The following is a 24,379-nucleotide window of genomic DNA, read 5'->3' on the forward strand; positions in this document are numbered from 1 at the left end:
CGCTGCATCCCCGCCAGAGGGGGCCCTGGGCGGTGCCCTCGGCGCTCCGGGCCTGCTCCGCCAGGGGCGGGTGCTCCCGCGGCCGGCGCCCCCCGCCCCCCCGCCCCGCGCTCACCTGGCGCAGGTGCTGCAGCAGCGTCCCCGCCTCCTCCCGCCGGCCCTGGCGCACCATCCGCAGCAGCTCCTGGACCATGCCGACGCGCCGGTGGTAGGGGGGCAGCCCCGCGCCCGCGCCCGCGCGCCCCGCCTTGTCCCCGGCGCGCAGCAGCAGCGACGCCCAGAAGTCCGGCCGTTCGCGGCGGGGGCCGGGCGCCGCGCCGGGGCTGGCTCTCTCGGCCAGGCTGCCCTTGGTCTGCCGGGTGCCCATGCCGCCGCCGCCCGCCCTGCCCGCGCCCGGCCGCGACGCCGCGGCCCCGGCCCGCCGCCCGCCCCTCGGCCGCCCGGGCGCGCCCGCCTCCCGCGCGCCAACTTTGGGGGAACTGTTGCGCGCGGGCGGCGCGGGGGCGGGGGCGAGCGGCTGCCCGCGCTCCCCTCGCTCCTCCCTCCGCGCTCCCCGGGCGCGCTCCCCGGGCGCTCGCCGCCCGCCGGCCCCGCCCCGGCCCGCCCCGCCCCCGGCTCGGGCTCCCGCGCCCGCCCCCGCCCCCGCGCCCGCGCCCGCGCCCGCGCCCGGCTCCGCGCCGCCGCCGCGCGCCCCCCGCCCCTCCTCCCCTGCGCTCCCCGCCCCTCTCCCTCCCGGCGGGGGCCTCCGGGCGTCCCCGCGGCGGCGTCCCCGGCACCGCGCCCCCTGCCGGCCGCCGCGGGGGCGCCACCCGGGGCCGGGGCGCGCGGGCGACGGGGATCCTCGCTGCAGGTCCCCGCAGGGTCCCCAGCGGCTTCCACGACCGCGCGCGAGGGTGAGCCCGACGAGACCGGGAAACTTTGCAGCTTGAGGGGTGGGGTCGCAGCCCCAGAGTCGGGTGTCCCAAAGTGGGCTCCTCTGCGCCTCGGCGGCGCCCGAGTGCTCTGAGATGCTGGTGAAACCCGCAGGCCCCTGGGCCTGGCCCCAGACCCCAGAATGAGAATCTCCACGGTGGGGCCTGGGGATCTGCATTTTTAGCCAGCCTCTGGGCTGATTCTGATTTCTGCTCCTGTGACACCTCGCCTGCCGTGGAGGGGACAGGGGGAGGGCCGGGTGATGGCAGGGTGGTTGGTGCACAAGCTAGAAACTATGTGCAAGGTTGTGTGTTGTGTGCGTGCCCTTTTATGGTGAAAGTCCGTCTGGTGCTTCCATTAGGCTCTTAAAGGGTCTGGACCATCAAGGTGTGAAGAACTACTGTCTCCTCGTGTTCTTATTCACTGCCCTGGAGAAAGTTCCCTGGGTCCTTGCAAGAAAAGCAGAGGTGTGCCTGCAGGGAGGCCCAACTGCACAGCCTTGCTGGCCCCCTCCCTCTGCCAGGACTAGACCCTAAGGGATCAAACCTTGGGAAGGTCTGATGGTGCTTGGGAAGCCAACCAGGGCCCTGCCAGAGAGAGGGCTAAGGCCGTTGGGGGACCCTCCCTGCCACAGAGCACAGAGAGCATGCTGGTAGGCGGTGGTCGTAGCCCTGGTGTCACCTGCAGGGGCTGCAGCAGGGCGCGCAGTGGTGTGCACTTGCCCTGACCCAGGTGCTGGCAGCTGCTTTAATGGAGAGGACAGTGTGAGCCACAGGGACACAAGAGCAGTTCCCGAGTCAGAGAGAGCTGGAGCCCGGCACACACTGAGCACTGAGCATCAGGCAAGTCCTCAGCTCCTTCCTCTGTCACATTCAGGTAAGAACACTATGTCAGGAATTGGGGGAGTAAAATGAGGGGGTGCAGGAGCTCCAAGCAGAGTGCAGGTGTTCTGCAAAGGACAGTTCCTATCCCTACTCTGTGAGCACCACCGGGTCTTCCCACAGATGTTTTCTCTGCCAACCCCGGGTACCTGGAGGATGAAGCTTGTATCTCCCCCAACAGGCTTCCTTTTCCTTTTTTTTTTTTTTTTTTTTAATTTTTATTTATTTGTGATAGTCACAGAGAGAGAGAGAGAATGAGGCAGAGACACAGGCAGAGGGAGAAGCAGGCTCCATGCACCGGGAGCCCGACGTGGGATTCGATCCCGGGTCTCCAGGATCGCGCCCTGGGCCAAAGGCAGGCACCAAACCGCTGCGCCACCCAGGGATCCCAGGCTTCCTTTTCCTTTGGACACCCTGCTCCATGGAAGCTTCACAGGCCTGAGAACAACACCTTCCAAACCAGCCTGGACCTTTTGTGCATAGAACACAGCTGTTGGCATCTCCAAAGAACCCCGGGCTGGGAAGGGTGCCTCTCATCTCTGGTCTGCAGGTCTGCCAGGCAAGGTGGGCGCCAGGGACAGTTGCCTACCAGACCTCTCCCTAGGGACCATGGACTCCACCCACCTGGAGGCAGGCCACAGTCTGAGCTGGCAGGTTGGCCTCCTTGAAGGCATATGCCATCTCGGTGGAGGAGGGTCCCTGCCAGTCCCTCACCTGGCATCTGAAAGTCATCCTTTTCGTCTTCTTCAGAGACCTGATTCCATCTTTCTTCTTCTGGCTCTTATTATTTATGTATTTATTGGTTTTATATATTTATTCATGAAAGACACAGAGGCAGAGACATAGGCAGAGGGAGAAGCAGGCTCCCTGCGGGCATCCAATGTGGGGCTCAATCCCAGGACTTCGGGATCATGACCTGAGCCAAAGGTGGATGCTCAACCACTGAGCCACCCAGGTGTCCCTGCTCTTATTTTTTTACTCAGCTTTGCCCTCTTTCCTGGCTTGTTCTCTTCAGCATATAATCTGCTCAAATCTCATCCATCTGTTTACAGAGAAAACTTTCATTTGCCCCGTCCCCTCTGGTCACCAGTGCCACACCTCTCTCTTTCCTTTCCAGCTAAGCTTTTTGGAAACATATTTATTGAAGATGTTTACTTCCATTCACTCTTCGCCCACTGTGGCCACACTATGTCATTGAAATGTCTCTGCCAGTGACCTAGTTGCTAAGTTCAGTGGCTTGCTTTCTTTCTTTCTTTCTTTCTTTCTTTCTTTCTTTCTTTCTTTCTTTCTTTCAGAGAGAGAGACTGCGCATATGTGCAAAGCACAGAGGGAGAGGGAAAGAGAGAATTTTTTTTTAAGATTCTATTTATTTATTTGAGAGAGAGAAAGCATGAGCAGGGAAGAGGGGCAGAAGGACACGGAGAAGCAGACTCCTCCCTGAGCACAGAGCCTGATATGGGGCTTTATCCTAGGACCCTGGGATCATGACCTGAGCCAATATCAAGACTCAGACGCTTAACCTACTAAGCCACCCCAGAGCCCCCAGGCTTCATCTTATTTGACTTTTAAGCAGTATCTCTTCCTGCTGTCTACTTTGTTGTTTTTTTTCTCCCTTTATTTTATTTTATTTTATTTTATTTTATTTTATTTATTTATTTTTTATTGGAGTTCAATTTGCCAACATATAGCATAACACCCAGTGTTCATCCCACCAAGTGCTCCCCTCAGTGCCCATCACCCAGTCACCCCAACCCCCCGCCCATCTCCCTTTCCACTACCCCTGGTTCGTTTCCCAGAGTTAGGTGTCTCTCATGTTTTGTCACCCTCACTGATATTTTTACTCATTTTCTCTCCTTTCCCCTTTATTCCCTTTCACTAATTTTTATATTCCCCAAATGAATGAGACCATATAATGTTTGTCCTTCTCCAATTGACTTATTTCACTCCGCATAATACCCTCCAGTTCCATCCACGTCAAAGTAAATGGTGGGTATTTGTCGTTTCTAATGGCTGAGGAATATTCCATTGTATACATAGACCACATCTTCTTTATCCATTCATCTTTCGATGGACACCGAGGCTCCATCTACTTTGTTTTGATTGCAATGTTACTCACTTGGCTTGTAAGGCACTACTCCCCTCTAGGTTTTTTTCTTGAGGTCATCTGGGAGCTCCTTTTCTTATCCTCATCCTTTCCATGTTGGCATTACCCAGGGCATGCCCCTGACCTCTTCCCAGGCGATGTCATTTTTATACCCATGGCTTTACCTGCTATGCACACACTGATGACTCTTAAGTTTCTCTTTCCAACTTAGAAGTTAATAAGTTAACCTGTCATCGATTCATCGATGCCGGCAGAAGACGAGACTCCCAGGTCCGAGACTGTATTACTCAGGCACATATGGCGCATGGCATGAACAACAGCATATTGCATCAATTCCCCTTGCCTTGGAGTCCCATGGGGGCAGCATGATGGGCCCAGCTCTACAAGCAGTGGATTTGCATCACCGAGGAACACCAAGCTTGGGAATCCATAGCTCGTGTAGGAAGCAATAAGCAGGCCTAAGGGGGATACCACCTTGTCTCTCAAGGTTGCTTGCTGCAAAGACAATACTGAGAAGCGGCCCCGGTAAAGAGCGGCCAGGGTCTTGCCCTCTTGGCGACATGGCAAGGTGCAGAGTGCAAACGATTGGAGAATTAGCTTTTCCAACAGTGGGCACTTCATACTCAACAAATGAGTACATCTTCTTCCAGGCCTCATTCCCCACCTGCCTACTCCTCTCTCTGCTTTCTGTTAGTTGCGGTCAGCCAGAGACCCTGGAGTCATTGTGGTCTCTGGTCTCTCTCAGGCTCTGCATCTGGTCAACCACATCCAGTTAATGATGCTAAGGACAGTGGCTTTCATTCATGCACGTTCACTGTGTGGTCGGGCTCAGGCCGTGTTCCTTGTGTATATTGTGCACTGTCACCCTTTTGACAGCTGTGAGGTCTGTTTCGTCATTGTCCTGACTTCACAGGTGAAGCAGTGGAATCTCAGAGAGGTTAGCTGAACTTGCTCACAGATGGTGAGGGGCAGGACTGGGGTCCACACTTAGGTCTGTCTGATTCAGAAGCGTATGTTGTTAATGTTACTTTGTATCATTTATCCAGCTGTTTAAATATGGTGTCCTATGGCCACTGCCTTGTTGAGCATCTGTCACTTTTCACCCCAATCATTGGATGACAATAGTCTTCTTTCTAATGTGTCTCCCCACCTCTAGTTGCTCTTTCCAGCATGTCTCCCATGTGGTGGTTGGAGCCATGACTATAAAGGCAACTAACTCTGTCTCTCTCTCATTCTCTCTCTCTCTCTCTCTCCCCTCCTCAGTAATTCCTATCACTTTAGGTCCAAACTACTTAACATGGCAATCAAGTCTGCCAGGTGCTACACGGTCCTCATACCCTATGCTTCGGCCATCATTCCATATGGCTTACACCTCTCCCAAGATGGCGCACACTGCACTTTGCACACACAGCATGGTCTTCCTGGGGGATGTCCATCACCCCCTCAAGAGATGCCTAGTCATCCCTGAAGATCCAGTGACTCTAATTCCCTGCGAATACCATAGCATATCTTGTACAATGATCTACTGTTCGTTGGCCTGTGCTGTTCTGCCTGGAGCATCCTTCTTCATCTCCTCATTGGTCTCATCCTTTAGACTAAACTTGGGTATCACTTCCTCATGGATGGCTTCTGAATTTCTCCTGCTTCCCACCAGCTAAAGTTAGGTGTCTATCTTTCATGTTCTTCAAGTCGCACAGCCTGTGCCAGACGTAACTGTAATGACCTATAAGCATCTCAAGGGCAGGACGTCTGTCAACACCTGGCATGGTGGAGGAACTCAGAAAATACTTGAATGAAAAAAACAAAACAAAACACATGCTGCCTCCATTGTGTTAGCCTAGTGCCAGGAATTCTGTACATGGCAGGTGCTCAACAACATGATTTAATGAACCACAAAGATAATTGTTTATGTTTGTTAAAAAACAATTTTTTAAAAAATAAAAAAATATTTTATTTATTCGAGAGAGAGAGAGTGAGTGCACGAGAAGGGGTGAGGGGCAGAGGCAGAAGCAGACACCCCACTGAGCAGGGAGCCCGATGTAGGCCTCTGTCCCAGGACCCCAGGATCATGACCTGAGCTGAAGGCAGAAGCTTAACCAACTGAGCCACTCAGGTGCCCTTTTGTTGTTGTTTTTTAAAGGGAAATAGATCACTTTATTAAGAGAAGATCATGGAATTTATCTTTTTGGCCATTCTCTTTTGAGCAAGTACTTTTTATTTTTATGTATGTATGTATTTATTTTTTTATTCATAGAGAAGGAGAGAGAGTGCACAGGTGTGCACAGGGGTGATGGAGGGTGGTAAGGAGCAGGAGGAGAGAGAGAATCTTAAGAAGGCTCCATGCCCAGCGTGGAGCCCAACTTGGGGCTCAGTCTCACCATGCCAAGATCATGACCTAGGCCGAAATCAAGTCAGACACCCAGGTGCCCCATAAGCAAGTAATTTTTGTATCATGGGAAGCACTGGCCTTTTCTCATCTTCAAACCTGGAATTAAGGAATTCACATTATGATTTCCCTTTGAACATTCATTTCAAGTTTCATGAGTTTCAATTCATGAGTTTCTGCTCATGTTGTAGGAACTTGAAGTGCCCAATGGAGTTTCAAGTCAGGTTATGTGAATGTTGAAATCAAAATATCTAACATATGGATCCACCAGTAAATACTTTTTTCCGGTACGTCAGTCTCTTGATTGGTTCTATATTGAAACTTGATGGGTTCTACATTGATTGTATTTATCACTTTCTTAATAACCATACAAAAAAGTGTTATGATGTCCCTCTTTAAAGAGAAGCTGTAGTTCAGAAAAAAAAGAATTTGGCCAGTGCCTCCTTGACAGTAACTGAAGATCTGGAATTCGAAACCAAGTCCCCACTGCTTTAGAGAATACAGATGTTCAATGTATATGTTAAACACTTCTGTTTGAAATGTTGTTGCCATGTAGTTGCTGTTTGTCTTTGAATCTGGGGAGAGGACTCAGGTAAGAGTGTGGGACAGGAGGCCCAGGGCCTGAAGCCCTTGGTAAGGTGAGTGGGAGGTGACCCAGAATGGGTCTTAGTTTTTTTCTTTTCTTTTTCAATGACACAGAAACTACCTGCTCAAATGCCAGAGGAGAAGGCAGGACGCCAGTGGTGGGATCTCAGCTGACAGGAATGGGTCAGGGAGCTGTCTGGGATAGATGGAGGCAGGGTCACGGGGTGAGATGGACGACGGGTTGGCAGCCTTCTGCTGAGGCGGCAGGTGGGAGCTAGAGGGAATCTTGTTTGCATGAGGTTTTCTCCCGCAGCTCCTGGCAGCTCAACACCAGAGCCAAGAAGAGAGAGATTAGTTTAACCAGTGTTGGGGTTTCTTGGGGCAAGTTAGGTGACAGTAGTAGGTCCTGGAAGCCATGACCTGTGGAATATCATCAGGGAACGAGATGACACCAGGAGGCCAGGATGGGATAGATCAACCAGTGATTCTCAACCTTGAGGAGCCCTCAGAGTGCCCTGGAGGGGTTGTTAAAACACAGATTCCCCCGAGCACCCCCCTCAGAGTCTCTGATTCAGTAAATCAGGAACAGTGACATTTTAAATGAGTTCCCAGGGATACTAATGCTGCCAGTCAGGTGTGGCTGGGGACAATACTTTGAGAAGAGCTGGGACAGGGGCAGGAAGGAAGTAAATTCTCTCCTGAGGTCTCATTAAGGCTGCAAAGGGGACAGAACCATTTCTTGACTCTGAAGAATTTAAGGCATCACTGAAAGAACTGGCCCTGTGGGAACACTGAAAGCACACGCGGGCACGCACACACACACGTATGTGTGTGGGAACACATGCACCAAAGGGGCCCCTATCTCTTAATTCATTTTCTTTCTTTCTTTCTTTCTTTTTTTAAGATTTTATTTATTTTTTTCATGAGAGACACAGAGAAAGAGGCAGAGACAAAGGCAGAGGGAGAAGCAGGCTCCCTGCAGGGAGCCCGAAGTGGGACTCGATCCCAGGACCCTGAGATCACAACCTGAGCGAAAGGTAGACACTAAACCACTGAACTACCCCTCTCAGTTCATTTTCTTTCGAACTCGTCTTTTCTGGGGTGTCCAGCTAGCCTACCTCTCCCAAAACCTGTGCCTTCTTTTGGTCACCATGTAAATGCATCAGGTTCCCTGATGATGACATGTACCAGAGATGAATGTGAGCCCCTACATTTTAGTCTAAAGTCTGTTGGTACAAGCAGACTACCTCTTTGAGATCCCAAACATTAGACTATCTCTTCTCAGGAACCTCGAAGCCTGGGACACGTTGCCCAGGGCTTTTCTGAGAACGGACACTCTCAGATGGTCAGGAACGCAGATGAAAGAAATGGCCTCTCATGAGGAGGAGAGCCCGTGCAGGGCAAGGGCCTAGGTCTCCGTGAGTTCCAAGTATCTCCAAGCAAACGGGACATCAGAGGGAGGCATCCACCTAGTGCCACTGAGAATTGTGTACAAAGCTGACTTCATGCTTTTTCCCCTCTGCTTCTTTAATTATTTCTCCACTGCTCCATGCATGGCTTGCTTTAATCTAGCTATTTAGTGAGGTTATGTAATCAGTACCTGCGAACCCAAAACAGAACAAAGCCAAGCCAACGATTTCATCATAGGGTTCTCTTCCAGCCCTTTGTCCCAACTCCTGATTCCCATGTTCATCATTCCCTGCTTTCCTCTTTGTATTATTTATTTTTTTAAAGATTTTATTTATTTATTCATGAGAGACACAGAAAGAGAGAGAGAGAGAGAAGCAGAGACACAAGCAGAGGGAGAAGCAGGCTCCACGCAGGGAGCCTGATGTGGGACTCGATCCCGGGTCTCCAGGATCATGCCCTGGGCTGAAGGCGGTGCTAAACCGCTGAGCCACCCGGGCTGCCCCATTTCTTCTATTTCCACATCCTGTAGGGAGTTGTACTGCATTCATATGTGTTCCTAAAGGGCCATTATTTCTCATTTCCATTGTTTGTATTTATTTTTTTAAAGATTTTATTCATTTATTCACAAGAGAGAGAGAGAGAGGCAGAGACACAGGCAGAGGGAGAAGCAAGCTCCATGCAGGGAGCCTGATGTGGGACTTGATCCCGGGATTCCAGAATCAAGCCCCAGGCTGAAGGCAGTCCCCAAACCGCTGAGCCACCCAGGGATCCCCTCATTTCCGTTGTTTTTAACTTCATCAAATGGTATGCTGCCCTATGTAATTTCACCGAATATTGCATTGGTAAGTATCATCCCTGTTGCTCCGTGTCGCTGTATTTCTTTCATTTTATTGGTGTACAGTAGTCCATATAAGAGCATTCCTTGGTTTATTTCTACATTCTCCCACCAATGGCCATTCCAGTTCTGTCCAGCCTTTTGCTATTGTGGAGAATGCTTCTATGAATGGTCTTGTGTGTTCTTTTTTTTAAAATTATTATTATTATTATTATTATTATTATTATTATTGGTCTTGTGTGTTCTTGTCACACACCTGGTATAGCTGTGAGTGGAAGTGTTTAGCTTTAGAATTAATGCTGGATTGTTTCCCACCAAAGTGCTGCCCCACTCCCAGCACCATATGAGGGATCTCTCCCAGGATCTGTATCTTCTTCTCCCCCATGCTGATTATTTATAGATGTATTCCATTTTTTCACCCCATTACTTTGCCAATTAAAATGGAATCTCGCTGGAGATTTAATTTGTATCTGTTCAATAACTGGTGTCCTAATCATCTTAGGCTGCCATCACAAAATATCTAGGTTTTGGACCTGCTCAGTACCTGTCACCCCATCCCTTTTTCCTTTTCCCCCCTTTTGGAATGGGGTGTTCTATTCTAACCCACCCAGTCCATGACGTTTTGTTATGGCAGCCCGAGCTGACTAAGACAATCCATGATGTTGACTATCTCTTCGTTTGCCGGCACATGCACTTCCTTTTCTGTGAAATGCCTGTTCATGTGTTTTGTCCATTTTTTATTGGACTATTGTATTCACTTCCTATTGCTGCTGTAACAAATCACCACAAACTTGGTGGCTTAAATGAACATAATTTTATTAAATTCCGGTTCTGGAGGTCAGAAGTCCAACATGGGTCTTACTGGGTAAAATCAAGGTGTTGCCAGAGCTTCATTCCTTCTGGAGGCTTATGAGGAGCATCTGTGTCCTCTCCCAGCTTCTAGAGGGTGCCCACATTCCCTGGCTCATGCTCCCCTTCCAGCAATTACATCATTTGGATCTCTGTTTCTGTTGTCACATCTCCTCTCGCTGACCTTCCTACTTCCCTCTTATTCTTTTTTTTTTTTTTTTTTTTTTTGCGATTTAATTTATTTATTCATGAGAGAGAGACAGAGACACAGGCAGAGGGAAATGTAGGCTTCCCACAGGGAATCCAGTGTGGGACTTGATCCCAGGACCCTGGGATCACTACCTGAGCCAGAGACAAAGGTTCAACCACTGAGCCACCCAGGCGCCCCCCTACTTCCCTCTTAAAGGACTCTTGTGGGCAGCCCAGTTGGCTCAGTGGTTTAGCGCCGCCTTCAGCCCAGGGCGTGATCCTGGAGACCTGGGATTGAGTCCCATGTCAGGCTTCCTGCATGGAGCCTGCTTCTCCCTCTGCCTGTGTCTCTGCCTCTCTCTCTGTGATTCTCATGAATAAATAAATAAATAAATCTTAAAAAAAAAAAAAAAAAAAGGACTCTTGTGATTACATCAGGCTCACCCGGGTATTCCAAGATAATCTTCCCATCTCAAGATCCTTAACTTAATCCCATCTGCAGTGTCCCATTGTCCTGTAAGGTAACATATTCCCATGTCCTGTTCCCTAGGATGTGGACATCTTGGGGAGATCACTGTTCTCTGCCTGTGCTCGCACACTGTGCTCTTCCCTGTTTCATGCGTTGGCATGAGAAGAGCCACATTAACACTGCCAGGCAATAGAGGACAGTCCCCACGAGGGGCCAACACTGGTCTTCAACTCCCTGCCCTCTCTGCGGGTGCTGTGGGTATCTGAGGAGACACATCAGAAAGCAAGACCTTCACCGCCCCAGACTCTCTGTGAGCAACCAGCCAGGAGACAATCCCAAGTTTTGAAATGCTGGGAGATGCAGGCATGATCTATGCATCAGTCTTGAAAATCCAAACAGCACTTCACTTCGTTCTGATGCATGTTATGACTTTACAAAGCTCTTCCCCATCCATAATCTGTCTCAGTACTCTCAGTACTGTCAGAGGCCAAGTGCGATGGCATGACTTTGCTGGATGCTCCCTAGCTAGTTGGAGACTAGTAGATCCCAGGCTCCCAGCCCCCAACCTGAGATTCTTCCCTGTATCCTGGGCCATAGGGAGAGACCCATGTGACTTGTCACAGGACCCTGTCCCAACTTCCTTCTTAACCTGCTGTAGTGGTACAGATGGTGAGAGCTTCAGGGTTATGAGCCAGGACTTGACTCACACAGGCCTGGTTGTAACTTCCTGCTCAATCACTTACCAGCTGTGTGACCTTCAGTAGGTGGTTTAACTTCTCTGGGCTTTGGTACTCCATCTGTGAAATATGAATTCTTATTGTACCTGCCCTTCAAGGTTGTTGCGAGGATAAAATGAGATTGTGTGTTACTGGCTTTACATACTACCTGACATGCACTACTTCATAAATGGCAGAATCAAAAGCCAGATAGAAGGTTTAAACATATGGCTACAAAAACAAAAAGCCGGGCAGCCCAGATGGCACAGCAGTTTAGCGCTGCCTTCAGCCCAGGGCCTGATCCTGGAGACCTGGGATTGAGTCCCATATCGGGCTCCCTGCATGGAGCCTGCTTCTCCCTCTGCCTGTGTCTCTCCCTCCCTCCTTCTGTGTCTCTCATGAATAAATAAATAAAAATCTTAACAAAAAAATCCTGATTAAAAAATGGGCCAAAGGAATGCCTGGGTGGCTCAGCGGTTGAGCGTCTGCCTTTGGCTCAGGGCGTGATCCCGGGGTCCTGGGATCGAGTCCCATATCGGGCTCCCTGCATGGGGCCTGCTTCTCCCTCTGCCTGTGTCTCTGCCTCTCTCTGTCTCTCATGAATAAATAAATAAAATCTTAAAAAAAAATTGGGCCAAGGACTTGAACAGACATTTCTCCAAAGAGGATATACAAATGGCTGATGAAAAGGTGTTCAAAATCCCTAGTCATTAGAGAAACACCACAGTGAGATACCGCTTCATGCCCACAAGGATGGTTAGTATCAAAAACAAAAGGAGAAAATAACAAGAGATATCAAGAATATGGAGACTCTGAAAGCCTTGTGCGCTGCCAGTGGGAATGTGAAATGGTGCATTCGCTATGGAAAACAGTATGGTGGCTCCTCAAAAAGTTAAAACTAGAGGCACGAAGTGACCCAGCAATCCCATTTCTGGATATTTATTTAAAGAACTGAAAACAAGTTGTCAAAGAAATATTTGCACACCCATGTTCCTGGCATCATTATTCACAATTGCCAAGAGGTAGAAGCAATCCAATCCATCAATGCATGACTGGATAAAGAACAGGTAGTATTTACATGCAATGGAATATATTCAGCCCTAAAAAAGAGAGAAATCCTGTTGTATGCTACAACATGAAGAAACCTTGAGGACATTATGCTAAGTGGAAAAAGCCAGTCACAAAAAGACAAATACTATATGATTCCACTTATATGAGGTATGTAACATAGCCAGACTTCTAGAAACAGGAAGTAGAATGGTGGTTGTCAGGGGCTGGGGGAAGGGCAGAGTGAAAAGGAGTTATTTATTTAATGAGTATTAGAGTTTCAGTTGTGCAAGATGACAAAGTTCTAGAGATTTGCTGTTCCATAGAGTGTATAGACTTGAGAGTACCATCCTGTACACTTAAAAATTTGTTGAAGGTAAAAAAAATGTTGAGAGAGGATTTCATGTTATGTGTTTTTTACCACAATTAAGAGTCTCAGGGAGGCCACACCCTTGTCTGGGTCCCATCACTCTACTTTTCTCAACTAAAGTCAGTTTTCTTTCCCTCCTCGTTGTCTGTTGACTACAGCTTGATCTATTGATGTGCTTATCCTTAGAAACCAAGTCCTGTGTGGGAGCTTTCATTAGGTACCCCAGTTATTAAAAAAACTGTTAACTGCCCTCTTTATCCGCCCCCACCCCTAGCCCCTGCCAAAGAAGAGCCTAGAATAGCCATTTTTAGTGGAAGTAGCAATGGAGAAAATGGCCTTTTCTTCTGAGTTGGCTCTAGTTTGTGATTTATTTATTAATAGGTGTTTACCGAGTGTTTACCTTGTGCTAAGCACTGTGGTAGTACTTGACGTGAGGTGAATCAAGCCAGGAGGGATGGCATTCTGGGAAAAGAAAACAGTATGTCTGAAGGTCCTGGGGCAAAAAAAGAATTTGGAATGCCTAAGGAGGCTGGTGAGATCGGGCTCCCTGCATGGAGTCTGCTTCACCCTCTGCCTGTGTCTCTGCCTCTCTCTCTGTCTCTCATGAATGAATAAGTAAAATCTTAAAAAAAAAAAAAGGAGGCTGAGAGGCAGAGTGGAGTGGAAAGAGGTTGAGATGTAGCTGGAGCTGGTCTTTGCAGGGCTTCATGAAGCAAGTAAAAGCAGGAAACTATTAGCTATTAACATTCAAGTAGCTCAGTGAGGAATATTTCCTAAGGATATCTTTGGGTTCTCACCCAGAGCCTATAACTTGCTATGTGCAGACTCTTGATCAGTGGGTACTGATCATTTGAATCTTGCCCACTCTTGATCAGTGGGCGTACATTTGAATCACCTGGAGGGCTTGTTACAACGCACTACTGGACCCCATGTCAGAGTTTCGGATTTAGGAGGTCTGGGTAAGGCCGGAATTTCACACCTAACAAGTTCCCAGGTGATGCTGATGCTACTGGTCTTGGGACCACTTTGCAAATTATGCTCTGGGTAAATCACAGCTTCTCTCTGAGTCTTTTTCTTCATCTGTAAAATTGCCCTTCTCACCCTGTTGATGTGATCCTCAAATGAGACAATGGAATTTTACAAAGGAAAAGCCCTTTGTAAAAATTTTAAAAGACACAGAAGGAATTACCAACTTAATATTGTTTAATAATCGCTGCTCACGTGTGTTTCCTTCACAATTTACAAAGAACATGTGCATACAACACAAGTGGCTGACTGCTTAGGAGCAGGGGCTATTTAATTTCATTTACTCTCGGTTTGTGTGACTGACCACGTGAGGGTTTGATAATCACTTGCGCTGGAAGGATGCATTCTGCCTTGCTCTGCCTAGAAGAAACCTTGAGATCCGCCCCTGTTGTTCACCCCCGAGACAGAGGCTTGATGATGCTTCAAGTGTTTGTGGTTATTTTTGTCAACCATCATCTCCTCCCACTCCTCCCCAAGAAAGCTCTCCAGTGAGTCATCCGGGAGGCCCAGGAGGCAGTTGACGTTGCTGGGCTGGTATCTGGCCATTGAGGGGAAGGAGAAATGATGTCTCCTTGGGCTTGCTTTGCAGAAAAATTCCATGGGTTCATAGCCTCCTGGGAAGTCCATCTCTAGAATTTGTGTCTATGATATACTTTTGGTGTGTACATTTTTATTTGTATTCACTCAGAGATTCAACAAATATCTGTTGAATAGCTATTTTGTAGCAGGCATTATTTTAGGTTCTGAGGATACAGCGATGTACCAAACAAGGTCCCCCTTTTGTGGAGTTCATGTGTGTATAATATTCATGGGACAAGGGGCACTGGGTGGCTCAGTGTTTGAGCGTCTGTCTCTGGCTCAGGTCGTGATCCTGGAGTCTGGGATCAAGTCCCGCATCGGGCTCCCCATAAGGAGCCTGCTTCTCCCTCCCTCTGTCTGTGTCTCTGCCTCTTTCTCTGTGTCTCTCATGAATAAATAAATAAAATGTTTTAAAAAATAATATTCATGGGACATATACTGAAAGCCTACCATGTCTCATGAAGTTTATAGTCTGGCAGAACAGAAAGATTTGTGATCAAATACATGAAATAAAGTGTTAAAGGGTCTCTAATGGAGATAAACACAGGGTACAGTGAATCACAAAGGAAGAAGGGGGCCTGAAGAGGTGTTCTGTGAACTGGTTTTTAAAGATGGGTGATGGTGCCTGGCTGGCTCGTTGGTGGAGCATGCAACTCTTCATCTTAGGGTCATGAATGCAAGCCCCACCGTGAGGGTAGAGACTACTCAATAAAAAATAAAATTTTAAATATGGGTGGAATTTTCCAGGTTGGCTAAGGGGAGGCATTCTGCAATGAGGAAGTAGAATGCTGTAGCTTGGCATTTGGGGCACCTGCTGTAGTCCCATAGAGTTGGAATATGGGTGCAAGAGATGGAAGGGTGGTTTGAGAGGTGAGCAGGGGCCTGGCCATGAAAGGCTTTGGGTGATAAGGATCTGGCACTTAATCCTGCAGTCAAGGTATTGAAGTGTTGGAAAGTTTAAGTCAGAGAGTGAAATGACAGTGTTGTGCCATGGGAAGACTATTCTACAGGGGGTGTGGATGTAGCTAATAGGGGTGCAGAACTGGAAGTATTGAGATGGAGATGCAGGCTGGAACTGAAGCGAGGGTGGTGAGGATGGAGAGACAGGGTCAGAGAAGTGCCAAGGATGCAGAATTGGCAGGACTTGGTTACAGGTTGGATGGTTGGCAGGGAAACATGATGGGAAAGAGAAGAAGCTGGAGGAGTAAGTAAGGGTGTGGGGAGAAAATTACTCCCGTCCTTCACCTTTTGAGTTTGGGACTCATGTTGTGGAAGCACAGGACCCTGATCTAACTGGACATGAGCAGTCAGGAAGGACCACATTTAGCAGTTATTGAACACACAGGTGAGTGGATGAGGTGACCTGGGATGAGAAGATGGCCAAGGACACGTTAGTGGGACATTGTGTCATTTCACCTGCTGGAGGAGGAAGGGAAAGTGTTGAAGAGAATCTGGAGGTCAAACAGGAGAATGGCAAAACTGTTAGAGCAGGCAGTTAGTGAGGTTCTAACAGGATATCTGGAGGTCAATAACGAGGAAATCATGGCCAGCTCTCACTCCACAAGAAACCAGATCAAACCAGACAGGCTCAAGATGGCGGCTGCCCTGACAGGAAACCCCTGACCAAATAAGGCAGAAAAAGCATGAAACACTGCATCTCTAGGTAATCCCCTAAGTAATAAATATTCTGCCCCCTAGTTGACAACTGTCAATGAAAGATAGAAACCCAACCCGAGGTGTGCAGCCCTGCTCACTTCTCCTTCTCTTCTTCCGTCTTCCGCTCCGCTACCTTGTTTTCACATCTCAAGAGTGTTTTGCTTTATTTTATTTTTTTAAAAAGGATTTTATTTATTTATTCATGAGAGACACACAGAGAGGCAGAGACACAGGCAGAGGGAGAAGCAGGCTCCCTGCAGATAGCCCGATGTGGGACTCGATCCCAGGTCCCCAGGATCACCCTGAGCCAAAGGCAGACACTCAATCACTGAGCCATCCAGGCATCCTGAGTGTTTCGCTTTAATAAGCTTTCCCACTTATGTCACTTGTCTGCTGTGTTGCACATCTGTCCTTGAATTCTTTCTCATGACGAGACCAAGAACTCTCTGCGGCACCTTTGGGACCAGTTGGGTCAAGGTGCCAGGGCCCTGGGGTCTCCCCAGTCCACCCTGCAACAAGAATAGGAAGAAGCAGAATTTAGGACAATTGTGCTGTGAAAGCCAAAGATGGAGAAAGTTCCAGATAGAAAAGAATAGTCACTGGTGGCAAATGCTGCCGACAGGTCAACATGAGGACTTGGAAATTTGGGTTTGAGAGAGTGACCTGAGCCCCTGCCCACAAATAAATATTTATGGGATGCATGGAAAAACCTTGGAAGGTGAGTCTATGAATACCATCTCTGAAGAGTAGCCACTGTCTTATCAGTTTATGCCTTTCTCTGCTTGACTCCTCTGTTTGTCCCCTTGGACAAGGGGACAAGGAATCCCCTTGTCTGGGGGAGATTATCACTGAAATGATGAACTTGCGGTGGGAAATCACACTGGAATTTGGAGAAAGCTGCCATTCATCCCAGAGACTTCAAGGAGCTTTTGCAAGGGTTGATGCAAGCAAGAGTAGATTCAAGGAAGTGTCCACAGACACCTAAGTCACCACACATGGAGAAAAAGTGGAGTACCCTCAGGAAGATGCAGCAGACATTGGCAAAAGGCACTCTCTTGCACGCACATCACAAGCAGGTGTCATGCCAGGCTCCTGTGCTGAACATGCGGAATAAGGCAGAGACCAACACACAAGATCCCAACCCTCAGGGAGCTCACATTCTAGTAGGAGAGATGGGCAAGAAACAAGTGTGATAAATGCCATGAACAAAATAAAGTAGGATGAGCCAGTAGAAATTGGAGAGGAATTAATTGAGATACATGGTAGTTGGTTTATCTTGCTGAAAAATTTCCAACTTTAGCATACAGATTTCAGGAGCCATCATGTTTTATGATTTATCACATCTTACACAGAGAATTTTCTCCTGTCACATTTTGGACAACCCTTGCTGCCAATGGTAGGATTTGTGGGGGAACGGGTTGAGGGAACAGAATTCTCTGAAATGCTCACACCCTGAGGCTGCACCCTGATTCCCTGGCTCAGAGCAGCAGGGATCCGAGGCAAGATGGGCCACTGGGAAGACTTCAACTTAATAGAATGTTCATCTGGCTACGGTATCCTTCAGAGCAACACCCATTACTCACTTCTGATAACATTCTGCTCCAGCCATGGCAGGAATGCTCCACCCAAATCCCTCCTGGGAGTTTTTCAAACTGGAGGCAGGGAGGGCCCTTCTTCTCTGGCCTGGCAGCTGTAAGGATATGAATTCAAGGATGGTGGTACCTCTTTCCTTTTGTGTGAAGCTTAACTGCGGAAAAAGAGAATGAAGCCAACAGTGGAGGTAAGAGGTAGAAAAAGAGTCCTGCTGTCCTGGTAGCCAGGTCTACCATGCTACTCCTGATTTGGTTACTTGAGCCTCTTTTTTTCTTTTCCTTTTCTTTTTTATCTTTTTGCTAAAGCTGCTTCCCATTGAGGTTCCAGCTGATGTACCAAAGTCACACAGAGCTGGGATCATAACACAATTTACTCCTAGAGTCAATGCTACACCAAGCAAAGCAGGGGCCCCTCAACAGTGGGCTTTGACACATACAGCCCTACTAGTTAGAGGAAGTGGAAGCCCAAGCTAACCTTAGAGGCAAAGATCCCCACCATGTTTGCCCCATGCAGAGGTCTCAGCTCCCCAAGGCATGTAGGGCCAAAATGAATTTTTGGGAAATGGCTGTTTATTAGCTGGGATGAGCTAAGTGACCATGACCCAAAGACCCAAAGATATGTATCGGCTCAAATACAAGAAAAGTTTATTTCTCATTCACATACCAGATTGCAGTGAATGTTCTTAGTTGAATGTTCTTAGTGGCTTTTTCCCATATGGTGACTCAGGGACCCAGGATCCAATAAGTGGTTCCAACACAGTCTAGTTGTCATCTACCTTTCACCAGCAGAAGGGGAAAGACAATTCTTGGAAGCCTCAGCGGGCAGTCTCTTCAAGTCACATTCTATTGGTGAGAACTAGTCACATGGTCATAATAGACCGCAAAGGAGGCTGGGAAGTGCAGTCTAACCTTGCACTTTGCTATCACCCCCTTGACTACAAAGAGGAATGATTTTGGTGGGCAGAAAAGTTTGACTGATTTTCTTTCTTTCTTTCTTTCTTTCTTTCTTTCTTTCTTTCTTTTTCTTTCTTTCTTTCTTTTTTCTTTCTTTCTTTCTTTCTTTCTTTCTTTCTTTCTTTCTTTCTTTCTTTTTCTTCTTTTTCTTTCTCCTTCCTTCCTTCCTTCCTTCCTTCCTTCCTTCCTTCCTTCCTTCCTTCCTTCCTTCTTTCCTTCCTTCCTTCTTTCCAATTTTATTTATATATTTGACAGAGAAAGGGAACATAAGCAAGAACAACCGAGGGAGAGGGAGAAGCAGGCTGATGCAGGGCTCGGTCTCGGGACCCTGGGATCATAATTTGAGCCGAAGGGAGAGGCTTAACCAACTGAGCCACCAAGGTACCCTGAAAGGTTTGATTCTCTGAGAGGACTAAATACTAGGCACTCCAATGTTTGGATTCTAATTCTAGACTAAAATTTCTTAATCTTGACACTACTGACATTTTAGACTATATAATTCTTTGGGGATGGGAGGGAGGCTGCCTTGTAACATTCTATGATGTTTAGCAGCATCCCTGGCCTCTCCCCACCTGATGCCAGTAGCACCCCTACCCTCACTTCCCCCAGCCCCATCATGATATCAAAAATGTCTCCAGACATTACCAAATATCTCTGGGGGTACAAAATCACCCCCAGGTGAAAATCATTGTTCTAGACAATGAAAGCAGGGTCAGAACCTTCTGTCAGTGAGGGATGAAACACAGTGAAATAACCTGCCCACACTTTGTCACATGGAAAGCTCACGAAGTTGCTGCTAGTTTTTGCTTACAAAATTGCTTAGGTGAGGTGCTGACTTCAAGTTGCAGAGGGCACTGAGTGATACAAACCCCAGCCCTCAGACTCTACAGGTCCTGGATGAGAATCACAGCGGAGAGCCTGCAGGTGCTCATCACAGTTAGAGAAGTGCTTAGAGACACGCTCTGTTAATTCTTTTCACTTCACTCAATACAAATCTCAAAACCATAGCAGCTTGTTTGCAAGAACACATTTTCTGGGTTATTTGATGCAGAGTCTCTGAAATCTCTGTGAGAAATAAGGGTTGTTTTTGTTTGCTTGTTTTAGATCTTGCCTAACATGAGACAGTATGTATAAGCATCTGGCAAGTTCTTGTTCTTTATGGACATGGCAAACAAAAGGGGGTTGCCTAAGAAGTATATTTGTTTTCAGAAATGGGCTGTCCTGGAAAACTGGTGAAACTTCCTTGTAGTACAGGAAGTAGTACTACCATCCAGCAAAGCATTAGGATGCCAGTAGTTTGCTTTATCTTCTAGAAACCCAACAATGATGTTCTGACTTCTTGGGAAACAGCTCTTCTGGCTAAGCTGACAGCTATTCCTTCACATTCCATAGAGATCTTTGGGATGAGCCTCAGAGTTTGGGCTGTAGTCCCAGACAATGAACTCTAGGTCTGCGTGTAGCTGGCAGCATGAAGTATTCATTTCCCAATTCATTGGCAGTGGGGCAAGGTTCTTGAACACTATTTGAAGATGGTTATGTCTTTTTAATTTTAAAGCTACTTAAAGAACTAGAGATACAAGGAGATACAAGGTCATAATCAATATAGCCCAGTTTGAAACACCGTGAGGAAAAGGAGTAGAGAAATGTTCTCTGGTGCCAGAGTGGTGCAAAGTAACAGGTTTGTGTCAGACTGAGATTTGTGTGCAAATAGCTAAGTATTCCTTCCGATTATGAGCAATTTGGGTCTGAGTAAGCATTTGAAGATTCACAGACTCACGTGTATCATTCTTTCTAAGCAGGCCTGACAACACCAGACTTTTGGCTATTTACCAGTTGCTATGTAGTCTGGAAACAACAATGAACAAATAAAAGATCACTGATCTTATGTTGCCTCCTGATTGTTCTCATTCCAGTGTAACCGAGTCTGTCCCCTGCTCAACATCTCTCATCGTCTACTTCCCAGTGTCTACAGTGAGTGTCCAAATGCCTCACCAGGCCCAGAAACCCTCTGCGGCTCCATTTTGAGCCTTATTTCCTGCTGTTCCAGGTCTCCTCTGCCACCCAGAACCAGCAGAGCCAAGTGCACCAGGACACGGCAGGCCCCCAGCATTGCTCAGATCTCTCCCTCTTGAACCCCAAAGCTTGATGGCTACTTTTTCAGGGTGTCAGGATTCAGGTCACATTTTATACTTTCTGGAAAGCCTTCCTGGCTTTCACTGTGGCCACCTGAGAGGAACTGGCCATTCGCCCCCTGTGCCCCTCAGGTCATTGATAAATAAGCCTTTATCACCCAGAACTCTGTTTGCACTTTATTTCACACATCCTTTAGATGTCTGACTCGCCCCTGCTCTGAGGGCAGGGCCAATGTCTAACTAGCTCTTCTGGGAAGCAATAGTGCCTAACAGTAGATCTGGAGAATGTTTGTTCAATAGAAGTTTATCGAACAGCAATTTCTGTCATGCGCCTTTTCTTTTTTTTTTAATTGTGGCAAAATACACATAACATAAAATTCACAACATCTTAATCACTTTATTTACTTATTCATTTTCATCTTTTTTAAATTTTTATTTTTTATTATTTTTTACTTGTCATCTTAATCATTTTCTTATTTATTTATTTATTTATTCATTCATTCATTCATTCATTCATTCATTCATGAGAGACAGGCAGAGGGAGAAACAGGCTCCCTTCAGGGAGCCCGATGCGGGACTCTATCCCCGGACCCGGGATCACGCCCTGAGCCAAAGGCAGACACTCAACCGCTGAGCCACCCGGGCGTCCCTCATCTTAATCATTTCCAAGTGTACGGTTCAAGAGTGTCAAGTACATCCACACTGTTGTGCAACCATTACCACCATCCCCTGCAGAACTCTTCTCATCTTGTAAAACCAAAACTCTGCACCTCTTACACACTAACTCCTCATTATTCTCCGCTTTCAGCTTCTGGCAACCACTTTTCTACGGTTTGTCTCTGAATCTGACAGATCCATATTCTAGGTACCTCATATAAGTGGAATCATAGGGGCTCCTGGGTGGCTCCGCTGGTTAAGCATCTGCATTCGGCTCAGGTCATGACCCCAGGGTCCTGGGATCGAGTCCCACATCAGTTTCACTGCTCAGCGGGGAGCCTGCTTCTCCCTCTCCCCTTGCCTGCTGCTTCTTCTGCTATGCTCTCTCTCTTTTCTCGGTCAAATAAATAAATAAAATCTTAAAAAAAAAATAAGTGGAATCTTATCTCTTGTGAGTGGCTTATTTCACTGAGCATAATGTCCCCAAGGCTCATCTGTGTTGTAGCATGTGTCAGAATTTCCTTCCTTTTGAAGGCTACTACTGCATTGTGTGTATATACTACATTTTGTTTATCTGGTCATATATCGGGGGATGCTTGGGTTGCTTCCACTTTTTGACTATTGTGAATAATGCTGCTGTAAACATAAATGTACAAATACCTGTTCAAGTGTCTGCTTTTGGTTTTATTAGGTATATACCTAGACATAGGATCAATCTGTGTTTATTAATGTATTAAAGGAACAGACATATTGTTGCAGGCCAGCAGTTTCCACACAGGATTTCACTGAATACCCATGGTAATTCTAGGAGGCACAACAGTTACAATTCCTTTCTCAAGAGATAAGAAAACTTAAAGCAATTGCCCAGTTTCATAAAGCCAACCAGTTGCAGAGTTGGATTGTGACTCAGACACTTAGATCCCCAGATCCATGCTTTTGAGTTCTGTGACATATTTGCCTTTCTTCAGAGGGTTGGTGGTCTCCCTCACTGGTGGGTGAAGGTTCTGCCTTGGGTTAGGGAAAAGGGACTTCCTGAATAAGAGGCATCCTACTTAGGGGACGCCTGGGTGGCTCAGTGGTTGAGCGTCTGTCCTCAGCTCAGGTTGTGATCCCAGGATCCAGGATCGAGTCCCATGTCGGGCTCCCTGCAGGGAGCCTGCTTCTCCCTCTGCCTGTGTCTCTGCGTTCTCTCTCTTTGTCTCTCATGAATAAATAAATAAATCTTAAAAGAAAAAAAAAAGCATCCTGCTTAGGTGCCAAGATTACCAAGGTTAGCTATTAGTGACTAGCTTTACCCTAGTCCTTCAGAGTCTTGGATATTCTGCAGTGAGGCTGTAACATGCTTCTCAGTGTTCTGTATCCTAGGACAACATGACTTAATAAACTCATAATCAAGTTCGGTGATTACAAAATCACTCAAAAACAACTGGGTTGCTGTGCATTCCTCTGAAGTAATGAATGTGGGAGATCATTTAAATCTGGTTGAGATCGCTCAATTTTATTACAAAGATTTCTTGGTGTTTTTTTCCATGAAAGAGAGAGTGGGTTCCTAATCTAATAAGTCACTCAGAAATAATCTACCTATGAGAAGCCTTACCTATTCATCTCGTCAAAGATTTGGCAGTTCATTGAACTATCTGGTAAATGGTGGGTTATCACCTCACACCTAGATATACCACTGTGTCCCTAGAGTCAAAACTGCCTCTGCACAGTAGCCACTGGACATGAAAACCCAGGGCAGAGAAGAAAGGCAAGGGATAAGACAGAGAACTTATGCTTTTTTTTTTTTTTTAAGATTTTTAAAATTTATTCATGAGAGACACAAAGTGAGAGGCAGAGATACAGGCAGAGGGAGAAGTGGGTTCCCCACAGGGAGTCCAATGTGGGACTCAATCCCAGGACCCCGGGATCACGCCCTGAGCCGAAGCAGACAGTCAACCACTGAGCCACCCAGGTGCCCCAGAACTCATACTTTGATGTACCTTCTCTGCTCCAAACATTCAGCAGTGACACATAAAATATTGAAGCAGAAAACCCCAAATACCTGAATAAACTAAAAAATAAGATGAATACTTGAAGATGGAAAAGATCAAGCAGGAAAGAGATGAAATATTCCAAGAGTGGAAACGTAAAGCAGAGAGCACATCAGAGCCCCGGGTTTGTTGTGCTCTGGTTGGAAGTCAGTGGAAATGACTGGGAGCTTGAATCCTATGGGATGAAGAGAACTATAAATGTTCCACACAAGGCTCACTGCTGGAAGTGGAGGGCAGAACAGGTCATGAAAGGAAGTTGGGAAAAAATAAACAACTATGGGTGACCGCCACCTGGGGAGATGGCATTTCATAAGCTGCAGGACTGGGGAGGTAGGAAGTCAGAGAGGAGCTTCACAACCAAGTCACCAGATGGCGCATTACCTTATTTTGCTTAACTCTAAGACCACAATGGGGCAGGAGATCATAAAATGTCATTGTAAGACAATGGCCTCGCCAGGGGGCAGGTGGAAGCAACTGCAAAACCACTAGCTGGGTGGAGGCTTGAGGACAGAGTAAGAGAGAAAGAAAAACAAAAATGTCCAAGGAAATTAAACATCGGAATATGGAACCACTCTACATTCATACTGTGGAACAGACTGACAAAGACTACAAAATAAATATATGTGGCATGCTCAGAGATACAAAAAGGAGTAACTTCTGTTTTAAAAAAGAGCAAGGAATTATTTAAAAAGCAAACAGAGGGGCTCCTGGCTGGCTCAGTTGGTAGAGCATGTGACTCTTTTTTTTTTTTTTTTTTTAATTTTTATTTATTTATGATAGTCACAGAGAGAGAGAGAGAGAGAGAGGCAGAGACACAGGCAGAGGGAGAAGCAGGCTCCATGCACCGGGAGCCCGATGTGGGATTTGATCCCGGGTCTCCAGGACCGCGCCCTGGGCCAAAGGCAGGCGCCAAACCGCGGCGCCACCCAGGGATCCCCGAGCATGTGACTCTTGATCTCAGGGTTATGAGTTCAAGCCCCACATTGGGTGTAGAGGT

The 24,379-nt window shown here is 47.2% G+C and overlaps 1 protein-coding gene and 1 long non-coding RNA gene across 3 annotated transcripts in view; one reads left to right on the forward strand and one right to left on the reverse strand.

Annotated features, from left to right (window-relative positions):
* Nucleotides 1-401, reverse strand: part of LRRC75A (leucine rich repeat containing 75A) — a 42,255-nt gene extending 41,854 nt beyond the window's left edge. Inside the window, exon 1 of the mRNA XM_072821014.1 lies at nt 116-401. Within this exon, the coding sequence (XP_072677115.1) occupies nt 116-367 (252 nt within the window). The 5' untranslated portion in view covers nt 368-401. The remainder of the gene's footprint in view (nt 1-115) is intronic.
* Nucleotides 402-18,494: 18,093 nt separating this feature from the next.
* LOC140630566 (uncharacterized) lies at nt 18,495-21,019 on the forward strand. Of its 2 annotated transcripts, XR_012028296.1 has the most exons (4): nt 18,495-18,562; nt 18,816-18,941; nt 20,474-20,531; nt 20,608-21,019. It is a non-coding gene; the product is annotated as an uncharacterized lncRNA (long non-coding RNA). The 2 variants fall into 2 exon arrangements; XR_012028295.1 differs by having other exon boundaries at nt 20,474-21,019.
* Nucleotides 21,020-24,379: the final 3,360 nt, after the last annotated feature.

Source organism: Canis lupus, chromosome 3 (genome assembly GCF_048164855.1).
Source record: "Canis lupus baileyi chromosome 3, mCanLup2.hap1, whole genome shotgun sequence".
NCBI lineage: Eukaryota > Metazoa > Chordata > Mammalia > Carnivora > Canidae > Canis > Canis lupus.